Raw genomic sequence first — 21111 nt, 5'->3', positions numbered from 1 at the left:
GGGTTCTAAATGGTTGGTTTAGACAAATGATCTGGCTAGGGTCGCAAGGTTTTCTCACGAGTCAATCTGAGCTTGAGGGGCCATTTGGAAATTTAGGTATTTCCTGTTACTTCTTGATCTGGGCTATGTCATAGGGGTATCACTCCTGTCATACTTAGCTTGAAGGGACACATTAACCATGTTTCAGAAGCACAAAACATACTGGCCACACTCAATACATTTCCCGTGTGTCACAGTGTCTAAAGCATTCTAACTTTAACTGGTCTCTGGTCAAATGAAGTCTATTTGGCTACCTGCATTATTTTAGACTGTATTTTATTCAGGCTCTTCACATTGACATGTTCTAGAGTTATTCTAAGAAGCTTCAGGGCCTGGTTTGGCCCAAGCTACATTATAGAGCTGCACCGGCAGCTCAGGTTCTTCAATTCCAACAGTTTTCCATGAGAATTCCATATACAAAGGCCTCCACAAATGCATCCATATGCTATTGCCTAATGAAGCAATGATGCTGCTGAAACCAGCAATTACATGTCAAAATTTCAAGGTCAATGCCAAAACTGTGTTGCACATTTATATTGTTAGATTTCTTGTTCAAACAATTTTTGTGCGCTCTTTACAGACATAAATGCAGTTATTTTCATAATGTACATGATGAGGAACAGGTGGAAACAGTGAAACGAAGTGTGAGCATGGGACCCTAAGTTGCTGTAGGAAAAGGATGCTGTTTCTTTTTTTTATCAGTTGCTATTCACATGGTCACTGTGGGTGACTACCCTGATATCTGCTTTGGGAGTCCTCCAAAACAGGAGTTGTGTAAGAACCTGAGCTGCCGGTACAGCTCTATATTGTAGATTAGGCCTGACCGGGCCCTGTGGCTTCCTGGAATAACTGCAGAAATATCAATGTGAAGAGCCTGAACAAAATGCAGTGTAAAATAATGAAGGTAGCCAGAGAGACTTCATTTGATGAGAGGTCAGTTAAAGTTAGAAAGCTCTAGCCATTGTGGCACAAAGGAAATGTATTGAGGTATGGCCAATGTGTGTGGTGTTCCTGAAACATGGTTAATGTGTCCGCACAATCTAAGGATCATTTGGGTGACACTCTTGCAACCAAACCCAGATTATTTGTCTAAATCAATCATTTTGAACCCCATAAGCTGGCAAACCACCTTCAGCAGGCCTGTTCCCACAGTGATTAGGCCAATCATTCTTAGTGATTATTTTTTAAGTCTCCTGTGATAGGAAATGATTTGAGGCAAGTTGTATGCTGTTTTGTGATTTTCCCGTGATGTGTCCTGATGTGCTGTGTGATGATGTGATGCATGGAATGTTCCTCAAAATCCTGTAAAAACCCTGGTGAATGGAGGGTCAGTGCTCTCGATTCAGATGCGCTGTGTTGATGACAATCCTGCACCCATGCTCCAGCTTGCAATAAAGACTTTCATGTAATTACGGTGGCTTTCCGCCCCTTGGTGGTCTTTGGGGACCCCAAAATCTGAGCATAACATTGGATATTTGGCATAAGTTGTACAGGAAGCCTCTTGTGAGTCCCTAGCAAGGGCAGGCATAGGCAAGGTAGCTGGCCTGGAAAGGACCAACCTAGGCCTAATAACAGTAGCCCAAGGCAGCTTGACCTACAGCTGCTTGAACTTTACACAAGAAAGAATGAGGTAGACCACTCAGTTGCATGTTTTAGTTAAGGGGGAAAGTTCCAGAAAGGGAAAGATCTAGGGTTAATGACAAAAAATAAGCAGACACAAGTCATACCCAGAACCAAGAATTGTATTGCTTTCATTGTTTTGTTTAACAGAGTTTACTGGAATTGTGATCACTAACAGCAATTCTCCTTTTGTATGTATGCCTGCTTGGCCCAACTTGCCTGACCACCTGTGAGTGGTACAGGTGATTTTTGTCTCTAAAAACCCAATTCTACTGAGACCCAGTGCTGTTTGTTACCATCCCAGTGGTGGCAATCAGATGCTATGCATAGCTAATGAAAGACTACTAGCCCGATTGACAGTGCTGATGACTATTGTCATGGGTTTGAGGCCAACATGGGTATTTGGTATACAACAGACAGTAGACTTCCTATGGGCCAAATATTCATCTGTATGAAATAATTTGGCCAGTGAAGTAACTGTCAAGAGGCTGTCAAGAGGCTGAGCCATGATGTCTAGATTCAATCTTATGCAGGCTGCACTTAAGATCCTGCCAAGTGGTTCAGAGTTCACTGTTGTCCTTGAGGAAGTCTGAGGACATGCTTGACTGAGGGGAAAATCACAATGTCAGGTACCACTTTGCTTGTGCCTGAAATCCTAGCTACTCTGGAGGCTGCTATCTGAAGATCATGGTTTGAAGTCAGCTAGGCAGCAAAGTCTATGACACTCTTGTCTCCAATAAACCACCAGAAAATTGGAAGTGGTGCTGTGTCTCAAAGTGGTAGAGTATTAGCCTGGAGCAAACAAGCTCAGGGAGAGTGCACAAGCCCTGAGTGCAAGCCTGAAGACCAAGACATATTAAAATGTTGTGCAGGGCTAATTTTTGTTGATATTTAGTGGAAAGTCTGCCTTGTTTTAGAATGAAGAACTTATGGAAGCATCACAATTCATGTGCAAACTTCATTGCCTTTGCTAAGACACTTGGAGATGAACTGGCAGCATTCATCCTGTGAGATGAAGGGTCTCCTAGTCCCACTTTGTGGCTCTCTTAATACTACCATGCTGCTACATCATGCTGCTACCCATCAGGATACCTGAACACCCTGCTGGGATGGACTTAGCACAAGAGGACAGAACTCACCAGTGTTATGTGTCAGTATGTGAAAACACAGCCCTTCACTTAGGACTTAGTTCAAAAGACACTAAGAAGATGGGATAAAGATTAAATGCATATTAAATAGAAGGAACCAACAATATGTCAGAAAAATCATAATACATCCATATTAATTGAAGCAAAAATTAGAAAAAATACAATTATAAGACTGTTAAATGACTGTAGAATTAGTGCAGAAAAATCCATATACTAATCCAGAAGTTTAATCTTCACAATGCTTATTTCTACTTCTATGTCCTTTATTCCTGAAGCCATGCAGACAGTTTCTATCTGGCCTTATCAAGATGATGTAGCACTTGGGGACAAAGATGCAGCCCAGGAGCCCTGCACTGGAGGCCAAGATGGAGAAGACCTCACAGCCACCATGACCTTGCCCTTGGCACTGTGGTAGACAGGCAGGAAGGTGAGCCACACACTGCAGAACACCAGCATGCTGAAGGTCAGGAACTTGGCTTCATTGAAGGTGTCAGGCAGGTTTCTGGCCAGGAAAGCCACAGTGAAGCTGGCCAGGGCCAGGGAGCCCAGGTATCCCAAGACACAGTAGAAGGCAGTGAGGGAGCCCTTGTTACACAGGAGGATGAGGTGGCCATGTTCAGAGTGTGTTTCTGTGTCAATGAAGGGAGGAGAGGTTCCCAGCCAGATTCCACAGAGAGTCACCTGGATTAGGGTGCAGATGGGAATGATGAAGTTAGGAGCCCCTGACACCAGCAGCCACCTCATCCTTCTCCCTGGAGTAGTGACCTTGAAGGCCAGAACTACAGTGACAGTTTTGGCCAAGACAGCAGAAACAGCAACAGTGAAAGCAACTCCAAATGTGGTTTGCTGTAGAATGCAGGTAATTGAGTTGGGACGGCCAATAAAGAGCAAGGAACAGAGGAACAGAAGATGAGGGAGATGAGCAGGATGTAGCTGAGAGTTGGGTTATTTGCTTTGACAATGGGGGTGTTGTGATGTTTCAAAAAGACCCCAAGAACAGCTGCTGTGAGTGTGATAAACTAAGAGCCATGCAGGCCAACGCCATGCCCAAGGGTTCCCCGTAAGCCAGGAAGCTTGCAGCTCTTAGGAGGCACTGGTTTCTCTTTGTGTTGGCATACTCGTGATCTCGGCACTTCACACACTGCTCCATATCTTGTAAGGAAGTCAAGTAAGTATTTGTGAGTTTGCACTACTGAAAAGTCAACTAGACATTCCTATATAAAGAGAATTCTGACATGTGAATATATAGTAGAATAAGTAAATATTACTGTTTATTACCAGACATGTTGAGTATTACTTTTATGTCTTCATCATGTTCTGGACAAATGTTCATATTATAGTCTGATTTCACCTGTTTTACCTGCATTGATAATAAGATATTAGTTACTGCCATTTCTAATAGCCTACGAATAATTTTCTGCACCTCTTCAATGTACCCTAATTCTCAGACTTCAGTGTGAAACTTAAACCCTTCACTCAAAATTGTGGACAGTGGGACAGGGAATGTGGCCTAATGGTAGAGTGCCTAGCATGCATGAAGCCCTGAGTTTGGTTCCTCAGCAAAATATATAAAGAAAAAGCCAAGGTGGCACTGTGGCTCAAGTTTTAGAGTGCTAGGCTTGAACAAAATGAAGCCAGGGACAGTGCTAAGGCCCTGAGATCAAGACCCAGGACTGGCAAAAAAAAATTGTGGACAGTGAAGCTTGCACATTCCTTCATGTCTCTGTACAATAAAAGTAAGAACACTATGGCCTTCTCTTTACCAGTTATAGTTGTCTCTGGTACTCACCAGTAGGAAACAGATAATCAAATCTTTGAAGGAATAAAATTATGCTATGTAAAACACCTGTACCCTCTTCTAATATGCTCAACCCTACCCAGAGCATTTGCTCTGTTCCAACAACTGGTCTTTGCCCTAGGCACTAAACATCTGCAAGTTCTGTGTTTCCTTTGCAGTTGGAAGTTGATTTTGAAGAAGATAGAGTCTTTGATCTTTCAAAGGTTTTGCACTTAATATGATAGAGGTTAAATATATATTACTGAATAGTTGAGTAATCATACTTACAACAGACTAGAATAAAATAATCCTATAAGTAAATCAGAGCCCAAGATTTTCTTTTCAAGTAGTATCAATTTCTGTGGCAATTAAATTACTAAGTGAGGGAGTGAAGAATTTGATTTTGCACGCCTACACACAGTGTTTGCATTGACTTGCACGGATTGGGGATACTAGGACAGTGAGTTCTCTCTTCGCAGTGAACTTACCTGTCCCATTAGCCATCTCATTCTCTGAGCAAGGGGTACAATCAAAGCAACAGGCAGCCTTTCCCTCCTGACGGGATTTCCTGAATCCAGGACCACAACTTATACTGCAGACAGAGTGGGGAGTCTGAGGAAAATCAGATGTATATGAGTAACTGTTTACACATGTGTAAAATGCTCCAAAAAACCTATTGTTTTAAATAGTAGAATATTAAGCATATTATTTCTGTACATACACATTCAGTCAGTGAGTTGGATGCTGTGATAGATTGCCAATCACATGATTACAAAAGGCTTATGAACTCTAGACTGGATGTGTAGCCTATTGAAATATTGAGAATTGTGGGAACTTTAAAAATAGAGTTTCACAGTGAGAATGTATGTTCTAGTGGCCAGCATGTCATTGCATGCTGTCTCCTACTCATCCATGAAATAGTGAACAGCAAGAAGTCAGTATCATCTTTGAAACTTGAACAGTATGCTGAAAGGTAGAGAATAGACCTCCCTTTATAGTTTATATGATCCCCATACACATCATAGGATCTGAATTTTTCAATGGCCATTAGTGAGAATCTTCTGACAGATTCTCAAGGATTCCTCTCACCAAAGATGACTAGCAGAACAACTAACCCTGGAATGAAACCTCCACAGAAGGAAGCAAAATAAATCTTGCAAACACGTAAAGTGATTCCTTGTGTACTTTGTCACAGTGTTCACCATTTGTTAAGCAATATGCAACTTTTATTTTATGACTACATTCTGAAATAACATTTAGATACTGTTAATTTCCTTTTTATCTTTTGGTGCTGGTTTTGGGGAGTGATCTCAGGGTATATGCATTGCCTTGAGCACTTGTTTTTGCTCAAGGTTAGTCCTCTATGACATGATCCACAGTTCCACCTGAGGTTTTTGTTTGCCAATTGAGATAGGGGTCCCAAAGACTTATCTGCCAGCAGGAGATTCAAACAGATCTGTAATGTTGGGTTTGAGGATGTCTTCCTCTTGAGCAGAGGATTGCAGGAATGAGTCCTAAATAATCAGCCCTGATTTTATGGTGGTTAAATGAAGAGTCTCACAGAAGTTCCTGCATGGAATGCCTTCAATCCGTAATATTTGTATCTCAGCTACAAAAGTACCTATTATTTACTGGAGTAGGTTGGTGGAGTCCAAACAGATATACAGTCTAAGGGTGAATTTTCCTTAGTTTTATGTCCTTAAGGATAATCACAATTCAATCCCACCCACCTCTGTACATGCTATGGTCCAGTGTATCATTTCTTCAGATAAAGAGAGTTGATTAGTATATGGAGAAAACTTTCCTACTTTCACCTCCAGGTGAAGACTTTGTGGGAAATTCCAAATATTCACAATGTCATACTCTGCCTCCAATTTCCTTTTCTCATCCCAAATCACCTGATCTCCAGCAGAATTGTGAAATTGTATGTTCTTTAGAAAAGGGTGCAGCTGAAAGAGAGTCCCATCTTATGGTGAAGTCTATCACAAGTGAAGGCAGAAAACTTGAAGAAAATATTTCCTGATGGGGTTTCATTTCTGATTCAGAATGCAGCAATAGCAGAGTCACCTAATGAAGTATCCCTGAAGAAAATCTATGCAGGAATAAAATGTATCCTTCTGAATCCTGGTCATTCAACAAAGGGATAAAGTCTTTTCAAGAGAAACACAGTCCATCTAAATAGTCACGAATGTCATGATTCTCAGTTGCCTATCTACAGTTTGCCATAATCACTAATTCTATGAATGTTGCCACTCAGGAACTGTAAAATTTAATACCTAAAGTACAATAAAAATAGATCCCTTAGGTAATATATGGACAATTCTATTTAGTAGGTCTTCCTTTGCTATTACAAATATAACTTATAAAGGAAAAGTTGAATTTACAGTTTTCAAAATATGTGCTTTGCATATGTTGAGGCCATCAGTAATTTGACCAGTTTCTAAAACACAGAACTTGACCCTAATTATCTTCTGCTTTTCCTTAAGAGCATGAAGATACATGTCCAGAGGACCTCACATATACTGAACCAGATATTATTTCTTGGATTTTGGAAAAATAGACATCTAATTCTTAAATTTCATATGGGAAGAAAACTATGTAGGAAGTGATTTTATTTATGGGGTGTGTCATCCAACACAGAAGGCCTTACCTGTGCAGGAGAAGGCACTGTCCCTTTTCTGTTTCCCATGGTTTGTACTTCTGCTTGATGAAGAAGCATCTCATGGAGAGCATGGGCCACAGCGTACACAGCGTTGTATATATTGTAACTGTCCACAGACAAATTCGTGTCTAAAATGTGCCGAGGCAACCAATCCAAGGAGGCATTGTGAGCACAGTTCTCCCATGTTACACAGTCAGACTCAGAATTAGAGCAATTAAAAGAGACATACCACACCTGAGCAAGGAAAGCATCTTCAGGGTATTTGGAAGGGTTCACTGCCTTGACAAACTCTGTGAATCCGGAAACATCTGGGTGATGGTGTGAAAACATGAGAGGTACCTGCGATGATCCTAGCAGGAAGTAATCCCTACTCATTGTCAAATCCCACTGTGAATTCACGATACAAATTTTGCCTTTTATTGCCAATTGCAAAACAATTAGCAATTCATTATCACCATATATAATGAGGACATTTGCTGATGATTTTTTAACCTGGTTTTTAACTGCCTTCAGTTTTGTTTTATTGGACAGAATATTGTTCGGGAGTGCTAGCTCAAAATCTACACAGACTCTGTTCTTGGCCATCTCTTCTTTCAATTCAGAAACAAACCACAAGCCATTTTCGTCCTCTACATTTAGCAGTCCCACCCAGTTCCATCTGAAGTGAAGCAGTAAGAAGACCATGGCAGTGGCCATTGATGTGTCCTTTCGGCCCATCTGATAGAGAGCAGGAAATGTGTTATGGTCGCTCAGGACTTGAACAAAAGGCCCAAAGGAAAGCTAAAGGGATGAAAATTGGATGTTTCAAGAATGATAAGATTTGAAAGCATCATAACCTCAGTCATATAGTATATACAGTAACCAGTTGAAATAGGTGGAATGTAAGTTTTCTTTCAGTTTCTGAAAAAAATGTGCTTTTAATCACTGTACCAGCTGTCAATTTTTTTGTACAATGCCTCTTGATCTTGGTCATTATTTGAATCAGCTCCTCCCATTGATATCAACATTGCACATTCCCTGACTTTCCTAGTAGCATTTTCACATATGTACATTGAATATTATAGTCTATTTGCTCACCTACCTACTCCATATTCCTCTGGTTCTTCCCTAATTTCCTTAATACCTATGTCCTGCCGACAAAATGTGCTTCATTTCCTTCTTGTGTTAATTCTTTATATGGCTAGTTAATTAAAGAAGTTATGTCATGGAATTACTTCCATATATAAAGATATATTTACATATATACCCTACTGTGAACATTAATCATATATATGTACATATATATGGACATGTGTGTGTTCTCTCTTTCATATTGCCTTATCATGTTTAGATTTACTTTTCACATATGATGGAACACATGCCCCTTTCTATTTCTGAACTAGACTTAATTCAACATAATGTCTTGCACGTGGGTGTACGGGTGTGTGTGTGTGTGTTAAGTTGTGTGCTAGAACAGAGGAAAGAACTCAGTGCTTCATGTACTGTTTTTCATTTTTTTCATGAAGGGTAGCCCTTTACCACTTGATCACCACATTACTTCTCACATATTGCTGATTAGAAATAATTTTCATCAATACCTAGGATTCTAGATGTGAATCACTAGCACAGAGTTCAACATATCTGTGTACTTTAAAGTTACTTTCCATTAATTTATTTTTTAAACAAAATTATTAATAAGGTGCAAAACTTTAAATAAGCCTGTTTTCACAAATTCTTAGATTTATATATCTCAAAATTTCATAGTATCATCAATCCAGTGTCTTCCTCTAATCCTCTAACACCTAAAAGGTCAACAAATTAGACATTTTTAAATATTACTCCACTCCTTCCACTCTCACCTGTGGAAACCTATAGAGGCTCAGCAATGTCCCAAACTTGGCAGATGTTATTGCTGATGGTCCTGTAAGTACTGCTGTATACTTGCTGTGTCCCATACATGTGTAATTGAGAGTGTTGTTCTTCCCAAAGAGGCAAAGAATGGCACTTTTTAATTCATTCCAAACATCAAATTCAAAATTACAGAACTCAAACCCCAGCGTCAAGTTATGTAAAAGATGAGGGTTTTTGTTGATCTCTTCAATAGCAAAAGTCAAGGCCAAAATAAACTGGTAGTTCTTGAAGATAAACCTGTGTAACAACCATAGAAATGTAAAAGGTATATTTCCAAACTTCCAACTTTAGTGAATTGAATGCTTGCTTTGCTGCCAATGAATATGCCAAAACATTATGCCAAACTTACTTCAGCTGAGAAAGACCTTGCTTAGTCTCCATTATCAAAAGCACCAAAACAATAACTTGTCCATGAAACATGGGATAGACTTACATGAGACATCAAATATTCTATTGTCTTTGTCTTCGCGGAACTAGCTGTAGGTATATGAAAAATCTTTTGGGTCACCCTCTTTAAGATATAGGGTTCTATGTCAGGCAAGGCTAACAAATACCCAATTTAAGGTAATCTTTCAGAAGCAAGGTCTCATTGAAAGAAGGTCCTATACCCTGCTCCACTCACAGACCCAACATAATGAACAGCTAGCTCTTCCTGAGATAAAACCAAAACAAGAGCTCAAATATCACGGGAAGGAATTTTATTCTTATTTATGTAACAACCTAAAAAGGATGCAGCCAACTCGAAGTAACTCATTATGGACAGAGGAACCTTCTACACAGGGAATGACAAATAAATTATGAACAAGCTTTACATGGAAATCTCCAGTATGCCATGATAAATACCATGGTATACATGATAAAATACCAGTGTAAAATGCATGGGCCACTACCAGGTTCCCAATATTTTTAGACTGAGATCCGGGAAATACAAGAAAACAAAGGAGTAAGGAGACTGAAAGTACTTTGTTTTCTCTGTTATGTCTGTATGTGCAGTGGTGTGTGTTTGTGTGTGTGTGTGTGTGTGTGTGTGTTGTGTGTTTGTGTACATTCTAAAGAAATTAATCTGAAATCATCACATATTCTTTGAAAAAGGAAACAATGGAATCAAGATGGAAATACAAATAAGATGATGAGTTTGTTCTACATATACTGCATGCATACCCAAAACTCTACAGTGGAAGCCTACGATGTTGTAAATAACTTCTAAACAGAAGAAAATAGTGATATTGAAGAAAATCTAATTGAACATACACATACGGAGGAGTAAACTGAAAGCAAGACTTAACCCATAAGGAAAAGGTTGACCACAGTATTTAATAAAGCAAATACTGATGGTTGAGGCTTGCTTTTTTAATGGTTGAGAATGCCTAAAAGTAATAATGCTTTTCCTAAGAAATGCATGAAGTTCTACCAGTAAGTGCTTGAGTGGGTAAAGGAATAATATCTCAAAGCCACAGGACAGGTTGATGCCGATAAACTCTCCTATCAGTGGCCCTCAGTGAGTGTACGCAAGTGCCATCCATGCAAATGCACCCTAAAGGAAACCAGGAGTATCTATATAGCACCTCACATCCAATAGACTGTCATCAAAGGAACAAAAAGTGACATGTCCAGAACAGTATGATGAAGTGAATGAATATACAAGATGAAATAGAAATTTGAAATATGTATTTACACATTATACAAACACTGAACTATGGTAAGCAGACTTGAAGGTAGTCCTTAATACAATAATAGCTGAAGATTTAATGGAGTGATGATGGAGACAAAATCAACAGGGAGGCACCAGAATTAAATTTCACACTAGTTTAGGAAAGCCTGACACCCACCAAGAGAAAAGTTCATCCAACTTCTGAATAAAACTGCTCTCATCAACATACTAATGTTCTCCAGGAGAAATCCTGAGATGGGACACAAAGTAACCAGATTTTTCAAATGTTGAAAGTGTGTTGAGCCCTTGCAGACACACACTGTGGTAAAGCTAGAAATTAACAAGGAAAATATACACATAACATGAAATTCAAATGAATTATTCATCAATCATAAGTAAATAGTATCATACTAACTAAAAAGTTTTCAGTTTAATGAAATGATTAACACATGGTAAAGTGAATTATTTTTTCTAGACAAATTTCAAGAAATAAACATACCCATGGAACAAATGAAACTGAAAACCAGATGGATATTGAAAAAGGAGGAATAAAAGAAAACTGTAAACTTTCTTTAACTCAAGAGGACTGATATGAACTAACAAACTTGCAATGCTTCTCAAGGAATGAGAAATCAGTTTATATGTTTTTTGTGTACTGTTTGTTGGTCTCCCGTTCCCCTCTTTTTTGGGGGATGTTCTTTTTTCTTTCTTTTATTCCTTTCATTTTTCCTTCATTTATTCAATCTTCTCACTGTTTCTGATTTCCTTATGCTTTCTCTAGTGTAAGCTTATCTGATGGGGGATGGGATTGGAAAGCACAGAACGGAAGAGACAAAGTGAATCAATTTAGCAGTGGTATCTATTAGAAACTATTGTGGAAATAAACTGTATAGCTTGGTGGAGAGAGAAGTCAGGATGGGAAAACTGAGAGCATGAGGAAGAGAGTGACATTGTTCAAGAGTGTACCCATTCACTGAGATATGTAACTGTAAACCCTCTGAAACATCACGTCTACACTGAAATTTTAAAAATGGAAAATGAAATAATAAGCGAATAAATGAAAAAATGACCTATAGGGACAGAAAATGTAACAAGTTAAGGGGGTAGATACTGGACGATAGAACCTGCAATGCCTCGCAAGGAACTAGAAATAACAAACCTCAGGTTAGTAAAAGGAATCAAAGAATCAAGGAGAAGTAATGCGACAAAGGGTGAACCAATTTAATCGTGATCCTCACTTGACACTGTATTGGAAATGAACTTCACAACATGGAGGGAAGGCTATTTTGAGGTTATGAAGCAGGAGAATATGATAGAGGGGGTAAGATTGTTCAAAGAGAAATGGACTCATTGCCTGACTTAGGGAAGTGTCAGCTCTCTAGAGATCACCTTGATAATAAGATTTAGATGAAGAAAATGAAAAATAGAATAGGAAAACACAGTAGCAATGATCACTAAAGCAAAGGGTAGGTTCCACAAAAACAAAAGGGGGATAAGACTGAAGTAAAGTCATGAAGATCTTACCATCAGGGAAAGAAAGAGCTACATGGAAGGAAACCAGAGTCATTTCCTACTAGCAAGCAGAAAATCACTAAAAAGAAGATGCAAAATAAAATAATGAACCTGTGGTTTTTGTCTTGCATAGGAATGGGAGATAAGGGTTGAGCATTCATGTGTGCAACTAGACTTCCCTCAGACATAGCCCATCTTGAGTACAAACCAGTAAAAGGAAATAAAATGATGAGATACTTACTTCCTTTCCTTTTCATGCTCAGGAGCATCGTTGTCACGGGTATGGACTCTCAAGACAAGGAGAGGGAAATATGCAGCAATCATCACATCACCGTCCATGTGCACTCGCTGCTTCATGGTAGAAAAGCAGCTAGTGGCAGCCAAGGACCCGACAGGGAAGAGAAGCAGGAGAAGAAGTGCAAAAACGAAAAGGCACATCCCTGAAGCTTCTGCCACCATGAAATTGTAGCTGGTAGTGAGGCCCACTGTGTCAGAAACGTATATCCATATATATTTGTATAGGTGTGTGTGTCTTTTTATTGACAGAGAAATACACTTGTAGCCCACCTTTCATGAAGCCTCTTGTGAATCCCCAGGAAGAATGTGTAAAACCCTTTCCTGGGGCTCTGCAGCTGCGGCATAGCATGCAGGAGAAAAACACGACTTGGACAACATGTTTGCACATTCCTCTTCTTTATCCCAAGTGCCATGATTTCCTGGGATGAAGTTATCTGTGATGTTTTTGGTGCAATGTGTCTGTCAAGAAAACTATGTGTATGAAAGCCATTTGGGATGATGCAGGTGGATTACACCAGAGGATACCCTGTCAGACATACAGTGAACCGGTCACACAAAAAAATCCTTTGCACAGATAAATCAAATAAAGAAAGTTATTAGGGCATCATACACAGATGGTCACTTCACCCATCCCAATTCCATAACATCCGCCCAGATTTTGAGGTCCCCAAAGATGACCAAGGAGCTGAAAGCTGCTGTAATCACATGAGAGTCTTTATTGCAATGTCCAGCCTGGGCTCACAGTCATCACCAACACAGTAGTCTTAATTGAGAGCCCTGACCCTCCATTTATCAGGGTTTTTATAGGGTTTTGGGGAACATTCCATGAGTCACATCATCACACAACAAATCATATCACACTACGGGTAAGTTATAAAATAATTCTTAAGAATGATTGGCCTAATATTTCCTATCTCTAATGAGCTTAAAGACTTCTACTCTATTCCAGGATACTTATGAATGAATGATTTAAAGTGCATGTGCTTAATTTTTCAGAAGGATTTTTTAAAATGGCAATATCATAGGTTTTGGAAAGTCAGGGAAATTTACAAGACTACATAGTATAGTAAAAATAGGAAGCCATTAACCCTCTGAGTTCTGTACTAGGATAAAGAGAGTTGTTACTGAAGTTTTCAAAGATAGCTGTGTGAAGAGGAATATTCCTGAAGCCATGCCTTCTCATCAGAAAACTCAGCCAGCTGCTGCTATTGTGCATTCAGTGTCTAATGAATAAATATCCAGACGTTGCAAAAAAAAAAAAAAAAGAATGATTGGCCTAATCCATGGTGGGGACGAGTCTAGTGAAGGTGATTGGCTAGCTCATGGGTTTGAAAAGGTTGGTTTAGACAAATGTTCTAGGTTGGGTGGCAAGGGTGTTGCCTGCCACAGTCATCCTTAGCTACATGGGGTATGTGGAACTTCAGGTATTTTCTGTTATCTCTTGATCTGGATTGGGTCATAAGGGTGTCGCCCCAGTCACCCTTTGCTTGAGGGGACACATTAACCATGTTTCAGGAACACAAAATGCACTGGCTACACTTCAATACATTACTTTTGTGCCACAATGTCTGAAGCATTCTAACTTAAACTGACCCCTGGTCAAATGAAGTTCTCTCTGGCTACCTTCAATATTTTTCATTATTTTAGACTTCATTTTTTTCAGGCTGTTCACACTGACATGTTCTGCAGTTGTTCCAGGCAGCCTCAGGGCCTGGTCAGGCCCATGCTACAATATGCATTTGCACCGGCTGCTCAGGTTCTTCATTCCTCTCTTCTACTGTTGACCAAGGGACCCCATCATGGTCCCCTCTGTCCATTTCAATGGCTTGCATGTTTAGGGGATGGTATTGAGATATGTGATGGGCCAATAGGTAGGGTCAAAATAGTAGAACCAAAGAACTTATCAGTACAGCTATCAGGAGAGTTGCCCACGGTGACCAGGGGAATAGTGGCTGATATCTGTTCTCTTCTTTTTGCTCTCTGTTATATTTCTACCAATTGCCAAGCTTTCCCTAATAATTCCTGATTGATTGGCATGAAAACAGCACCCCTTTCTTAAGACTACACATGAGGAGCAAATCCAGGCTTCATGTAATTTGAAAAAACATCTCCTAGGGGAATGAAGCAGTTACAGATATTTACTGGAGTTCTCTCTGGTTTACATTTAGAAGACATCACACAAGTTCCTTAGCCTTGTAGATGCAGGTACAGGTAAACATAGTTTCACACCAAAGCCCCTATTCTGACCCAATTTATATTATAGCCAATTTGACTACATACCAACTTTACTTATAAGTTCTAATTTTAAGACATACTGATACCATTTTCAAGTGATACCACCTTCAAGGGATTGTCTTCCTTTTTGTAATCTGAAGGGAATCACTTATTTTCCCTAATTCTCTTTCTAACATCTTCTTTATCCCCACTGATACCCTATTCTACTACTACCATCAGCCACTTACTTGAACATTCTGTGACAGGTGACAATCCTTACTTTTCAAATCCCGTTCTTATACAGAGGAAACCATTTTGTTTCCTCTATTTTAGCAGCAGGCCATCAGTTCCATGGAATTGTCTACTTGAAAATCTCTTACAATATGCAATTTTCTTAATAGAGTTAGTTAACTCCAGTCAAGTCAAGAATGTTCCCCCCAAATCATAGTTTCAGCAGATCCATGCACTTTCAAGCAGGAATCAGCTGCATGTGATAGAGTCCCATCTGCTTTTACATGGTAAGGGTGCTCAGGGTGAAGATGGAGATTCTTCTAAATTACTATCAGAGTGTCCTTCATGTTTGCTCTAATGGAATGGGCAGGGGCCATGGTGATGTCAGGCAGCAGTGAATCCCTGTGGCTCCAGTAGAATGTCACACATTCTTCCGGGTTGTTTACAACTTTCTACATAAACTGGGTAGAGAAGCTGTACCTAAATTAACCTAAATCCTGACTTTAGTGAAATCTCCTAGTAATTTCCAGGTTTCTTTTTAAGCACACTAGGTGTTCTAGGCTGGTATATCATTGGAAAGCTTTCAAGACAGCTTTAGGCAATGGCCCTAATCCATAATGTTCTAGGGCATTAACTTTCAGTAATCAGATATTTCCAATAAGGCTAGGAATTTGTTTTTCGAAAAATGACTCTGGGTCCTTTAACTTGAAGGGGGATCTGATAGGCAGAGATCATTCATTTTCTTCATGCTGATTCAGGGGCATCCAACTTACCTAGCCAGGAACCTATAGAACCTTGGTTTACTTTACCAAGGGGTTGTCAGGACTAGTTACTAGGAACTTTCCTCCAAACTGGAGTAAATAGCTAACCTTTCAACAACTGCACAGACCTCTTCTTGGGATATAATATGGTAGACTTTTAGCACTCTGGTTTGTAAATGCATTTTCCTCTCTGGCTGGGGAAACTGAGGGCATAACAATACCTAAACTATCTTTGCAGGCCTTAGATCACAGTAAGTACAAGATCTCAGATCCACGAACTTTCTTTGCTGAGCAGATATATCTGATTAATATGCTCAATGCCAGTCAGGGATTTGAGTAGATGCAGGGGGTTGGGATTTTAAACTATCCCTCATTTAACAAATTTAGTTTGACTACACACTACCACAGATGACTGGCAAGTTCCTGTCCAGTTACAAAATAGATACACATGGGCAATAAAAGGCATGACTACGAACTATTCTTCTAGGAGCTCCCAGCTCTGATTAACTTTTGAAAGGCCAAACAGGAGTGACTGTAGGATCTGACACGATCTCTGCCATCCAAGCAGTGGCTTCCTGCCTCTGAATGCTCCATCACTTTTGTCCCAGGAGTGACTTTTCCATGTTGCTATAAATGCACCTTTGTCATTTCTCTTGATCCATCACTGGACTTGGACTCAGGGCCTCAGTGCTGTCCCTCTGCTCTCCAGCTCAAGGCTAGCACTCTCATACTTTGAGCTCCACACAACTCTGTTCTCAGCACACTGCTGGCTGATTAGAGACAAGACTATCTCACAGGGTCCTTTCTCTGCCCGGGCTGGGGCGGATCAATGAGTCTTACAAGAGGCCACTTTACTCCAATTAAAAGCAACAAGTTGGTCCACACAGAAGTAGATTTTAAGCCTTCTCTTACCTGTTACTTATTAAGGGAAATTGTTACATCTTGACAAACTTGTAGGAATCAGCTGTCCTTCTCTGTGTGCCTCCTGGAAATTGTTACAAAAATAAAACACTATAAACACAGTGGAATAGCAATTAAAAACTCATTTTGGTAGCCATAATTTTCCTTTTCTCACTTTGCCACAATCACTTAGGACAATTTTACTTCCAAATTTCTTATCTAGAAATGCATTCTTGATCTCCAAAGCCGTTTACTCACCTCTGCTTTAACACTAACACTTTAGCTTTTTTTTTTTTTTTTGTTAGTGTATTTGTGATAATTTATTTGTGCCCGTGATTCCTCTTTTACTTGGGCATTGTTTTACTTTCTTTTCAGGGGTCAGCTGGCTAGACTGAGTCAGAAATTTGAATCTCCATCATTTCCTTTTTGTGGTCCCTTCTTGTCCCGTATATTACCTTATTTCATCCTCCTTGATGGAAGGAAAAGAGCAGAGGAAACAGCCGCTCAAAATTATTAGCTCCCAGGTCACAGAGCTAAGAGCTAATAAAAGTGACCTTAGGATTCTGCTCCCTGAAAGTTTGCTTGAACACAGCAGGAGAGCAGCTTTGCTCAGAACTCCTTGATGAAGGTCCCACTGTGTGCTAGACCAGCCAGACTCAATGGGGCACTGTCCTCACTTCAACCATGTGAAACTCCTCTCTCCTGGCTGCAGACGTCAGGGAGCATGGCAGACAATCATGCCCTGCCCAGGCACTGATGCCCACAGGGCTCTCCAGCTGGAAGGTGCTTGAATGGGACAGGACTCCTTGATGCCACTGCATGGAGAGGCTCGGGGAACGCTGTACTCACACCTGTTGCCCCTGAATGGCTCTCAAGGGCCATGGGGTAGGCTCCGTATCTGCTTCCATAGCTTCTCCCTGGAGAAGTAGAAGGCTTGTGGCAGATGGCTTGCAGGGTGATCTCTTGTTCCTGTGCAAGTTTTCAAATAGTTCTGACCCATAATTCAACTGACTAGCTTTTCCAGAGTGTGGCAAGCATTAGTTCTCAAAGACTGAACCACCTGGTAAGCAGGGAAAATGTTCACATTCTTCTTACAATTCATTATTAAAAATTGTCCAAAGTGTATTAAAAGTGACATCGTCATGTTTTGTTGTTTAAGTAAAAAAGAGTGAATATTAACACAGTGAATAAAATAGTTTGGAAAGTCATCGCAGCCTCTTATCAAAATAAAAATACCATAAAATGGCTTTACATTTTAAATGAGGGTGAGAATTCCTGTTTAGCATGAAATATAACTACAGAGATAATTTTACAACGCTTCTCATTTAAGGGCCAAAAAAAATAAATAAAAAAAATGAAGAGAAAGAGAAGTGGGTGTGGTGTGGTGGGAGAAAGAGCTCATCTGTTAGAACCGATAATGGCCAACATTGACTCCACCTCCCACAGCTTCCTTTGCAGCACTAGCAAGACATCTTCCATCTGCTTTAGAGACTTCTCTATTTCAGCTCTGCTTTCAAGATTAAAAAGCTCTTTATCTTCTGGCAAGATCTGCTTTTCAGAGGACCCTAAAGCATAACTTTCAATGGCTTCAACACTGAGACAAAACAAGTCCTGCTTGTAATTTAGGTTCTTGGGAGTGTATCTGTATATGTAGCCCAGGTAGAGGGAGCAGCCTGCACAGTACAGTCTCCAGATTGCAACCATCTCCATCTTTGTGTTTGGATAATTTCTGTTCCTTATCCACAGAGATATTACAGGAAACACAGTGCAACAGGATGAAGTTGGTGTGTTCCTGGCATTCATTTTTAACAACCAGGTTTCCAATGTTCACCTGAAAACAAAAGAGAACAAAGAAAGGCCTCCACTGACATGTCGTACCAAATGGCCAATCTCCATCCTACTCCTCAGAGCTTGATGAACTGTCTTGGAGCCAGCTTGTCCTCTTCCACCATGAATGGACAGCCCTCTTATGGCTGTCCCACCACGTGGATTCCCTCCAGAGCCTGTGCCAACACGTGGACTGGCTAAGCTGCACCTTTGCCAGATCACCCCTCACTCCTGTGAATAGGCACACAGGCCTGTCCTAGGGTTTTCCTGTCCTTTCCTATTGATGTCTGACTGAGAACCCAAGCAGTTTTTTTTTTTAACAGTGATAAGCCTTTACATCCAAATTTCTGACACTTAGCCCTGATTTTTAAATTATAGAAACATTTTTTTAACTATGGTTCTTCTTTAAAACAATGCAATAATCCTTTAAAGCATTTGGTAATGCCCAAACTTGATGACCATTTGAATTTAAACTCAAACGCACTCAATTTTATATCATACTAACAGTCTTGAACATGTTCACACTCACACATGCACACACACATATATATTCAAAAGCTCTTAAAATGCGCAAAATAAACATTGTCCATACATTTTTCAGTGGCAAGAGGTATTTTTGCCAATCTTACTCCTGCAACACACAAATTTTAGGACAAAACTTTTACTGAATGACTGCAGCATTCTCCAGTCCCATTTTCCATGGCTTGATTGTTTTAGAAAAACATTTTAGCATGCCACATAATTTTCTGCTGAAGAAGGCTGGGTGGTGGTACTGTCAGACTGTCCCATTTCGTCAGTCAGAGTCACAAACAACACAGAGACGAGAGTGAAGAGAGTGTCAGATTCACAAACAACACAGAGATGACAGCACTGTGCTGGGTGGTTCGTCAAACAGAAATTGAGAAGTGTCTCCATAGGTGAAGAGCCCATTCAGGTTGGGGGCTGGGGTCTTCTCCCATAGACCCCCGTCGGTGGCCCTTTAGTGCATCCACCAGAACCCCATGATGACCAGTCAGACGCACTTGTGGTTTCAGATTCAGATTCAGAAAAATGGCAATGCCTCAGACTTACCAATCAGATTTTTCAGAACTCCGTGGTTAGAGTGTCTGGGTGGGTTTGGGGGGTATCCCAGACTAGCCCTCAGGATATTATGCTCAAATGTCAGACCCCCACCAGACACCCACACGAATGCAAAAGCAAAAGGAGCCTTTATTGCAAGCTCGTTTGGTCTTCTGCACGTTCGGCATCAGGTGATGCTATGAGGCTCTGAGGCTAAGGCTTCCAGCTGTTTTACACGTTCTTTGGGGAAGGCTGGGACTTAGCATAAGTCATAGAATCTTTTAACAAACCAACACACAACGCGGGGAAATTATAAAATAATTCTAAAGCATGTTTGGCGCATTTGGAGGCGGGAAGGAATCTGGAAAGTTTGGTTGGTCAGATCAAGGGGTTTTAATTAGATACTGGAAACCACACCTGAAAGGGGGAGCTCTGGAGTAACTTCAAAACTTGTTCTTCTTCTGTACCTGCTCACTCTTATGAGTGTTTCTGGCTTTTCTGAGAACTATCAGTCCCAGGGCATTTTATGGTCTTTACTGGAAAGCGAGGGGTGGAGGGTAGGGCTTACAATAATGTCAGTCAGGTACAGAATGGTGTCTTAGTACAATATGGAGTTACCTAGGTCCTTAGCTGCAAAGCGGTTTACAAAAGCAAAATTAGCAGTTAGTAACTACAAATTGGTGGTTACATTTTTTAGTTCCTCAGAAGCAATGATGTTGCCGAAATCAGCAATTACATGCCACTATTTCAAGGTCAATGCCGAAATTGGATTGCACATTTATATTATGAGCTTTCTTGTTCAAACAACTTTTGTGTGCTCTTTACAAACATAAATGAAGTTATTTTCCTGATGTACGAGATGGGGAAGAGGTGGAAATAGAGTGAACATGGGACCCTACGATGCTGTAGGAAAAGGATGCTGTCTTTTCTTAATCAGTTGCTATTCACATGATCACTGTAAGTGACTACCCTGATATCTGTTTTGGTAGGTCCCCAAAAGAGGAGTTGAAAATGTATAAACCAAGTGAAAGGTGTAGGGGAACCCTCTTTTACTCCCTAAAAGCAGCAGGCTTAGGCAGGGTAGGGGGCCTGGAGAAGGCCAAACATAAGCCTAATAATGGGAGACTAAAGCAGCTCGACCTAGGGCGGTTTGACTTTTGTGAAAGAAAGGAATGAGGAAGACCACTCAGTTTGCATGTTTTAATTTAGGGGGAAGTTCCAGAAAGAGAAAGATATAAGGTTAATTAAGTTGAAGAGGTAGACACAAGTCACACCCAGAACCAAGAATTGTATTGCTTTGATTGCTTTGTTTACTGGAGCTTACTGGAATTGTGATCACAAACAGCAATTCTGCTTATATATGTCTGCTTGATTGCTTGTCCTAACTTGCCAGACCACCTGTGAGTGGTCCAGTTGATTTTTGCCTCTAAGAATCCAACCCTACTGGGACCCAGTGCTGTTTGTCACCATCCCAGTGGTGGCAATCAGATGCTATGCATACCTAAATAAAAGACTCCTAGTCC

At 40.3% G+C, this 21111-nt stretch overlaps 1 protein-coding gene and 1 pseudogene across 1 annotated transcript; both read right to left on the bottom strand.

The window, feature by feature from the left end:
- Positions 1-3033: 3033 nt before the first annotated feature.
- LOC125342784 lies at positions 3034-17846 on the bottom strand (annotated as a pseudogene).
- A 254-nt stretch (positions 17847-18100) lies between these two features.
- LOC125342782 (protein Mis18-alpha-like) lies at positions 18101-18598 on the bottom strand. Its single transcript, XM_048335091.1, is given in 3 exon segments — positions 18101-18383; positions 18385-18494; positions 18581-18598. Coding segments are annotated over 3 exon segments (411 nt in total).
- Between the last annotated feature and the right edge of the window lie 2513 nt (positions 18599-21111).

The sequence above is a fragment of the Perognathus longimembris genome, chromosome 27, assembly GCF_023159225.1.
Source record: "Perognathus longimembris pacificus isolate PPM17 chromosome 27, ASM2315922v1, whole genome shotgun sequence".
Classification (NCBI taxonomy): Eukaryota; Metazoa; Chordata; class Mammalia; order Rodentia; family Heteromyidae; genus Perognathus; species Perognathus longimembris.
The sequence above is the reverse complement of the archived record's forward strand: the minus strand, read 5'-3'. Positions and strand labels throughout refer to the sequence as shown.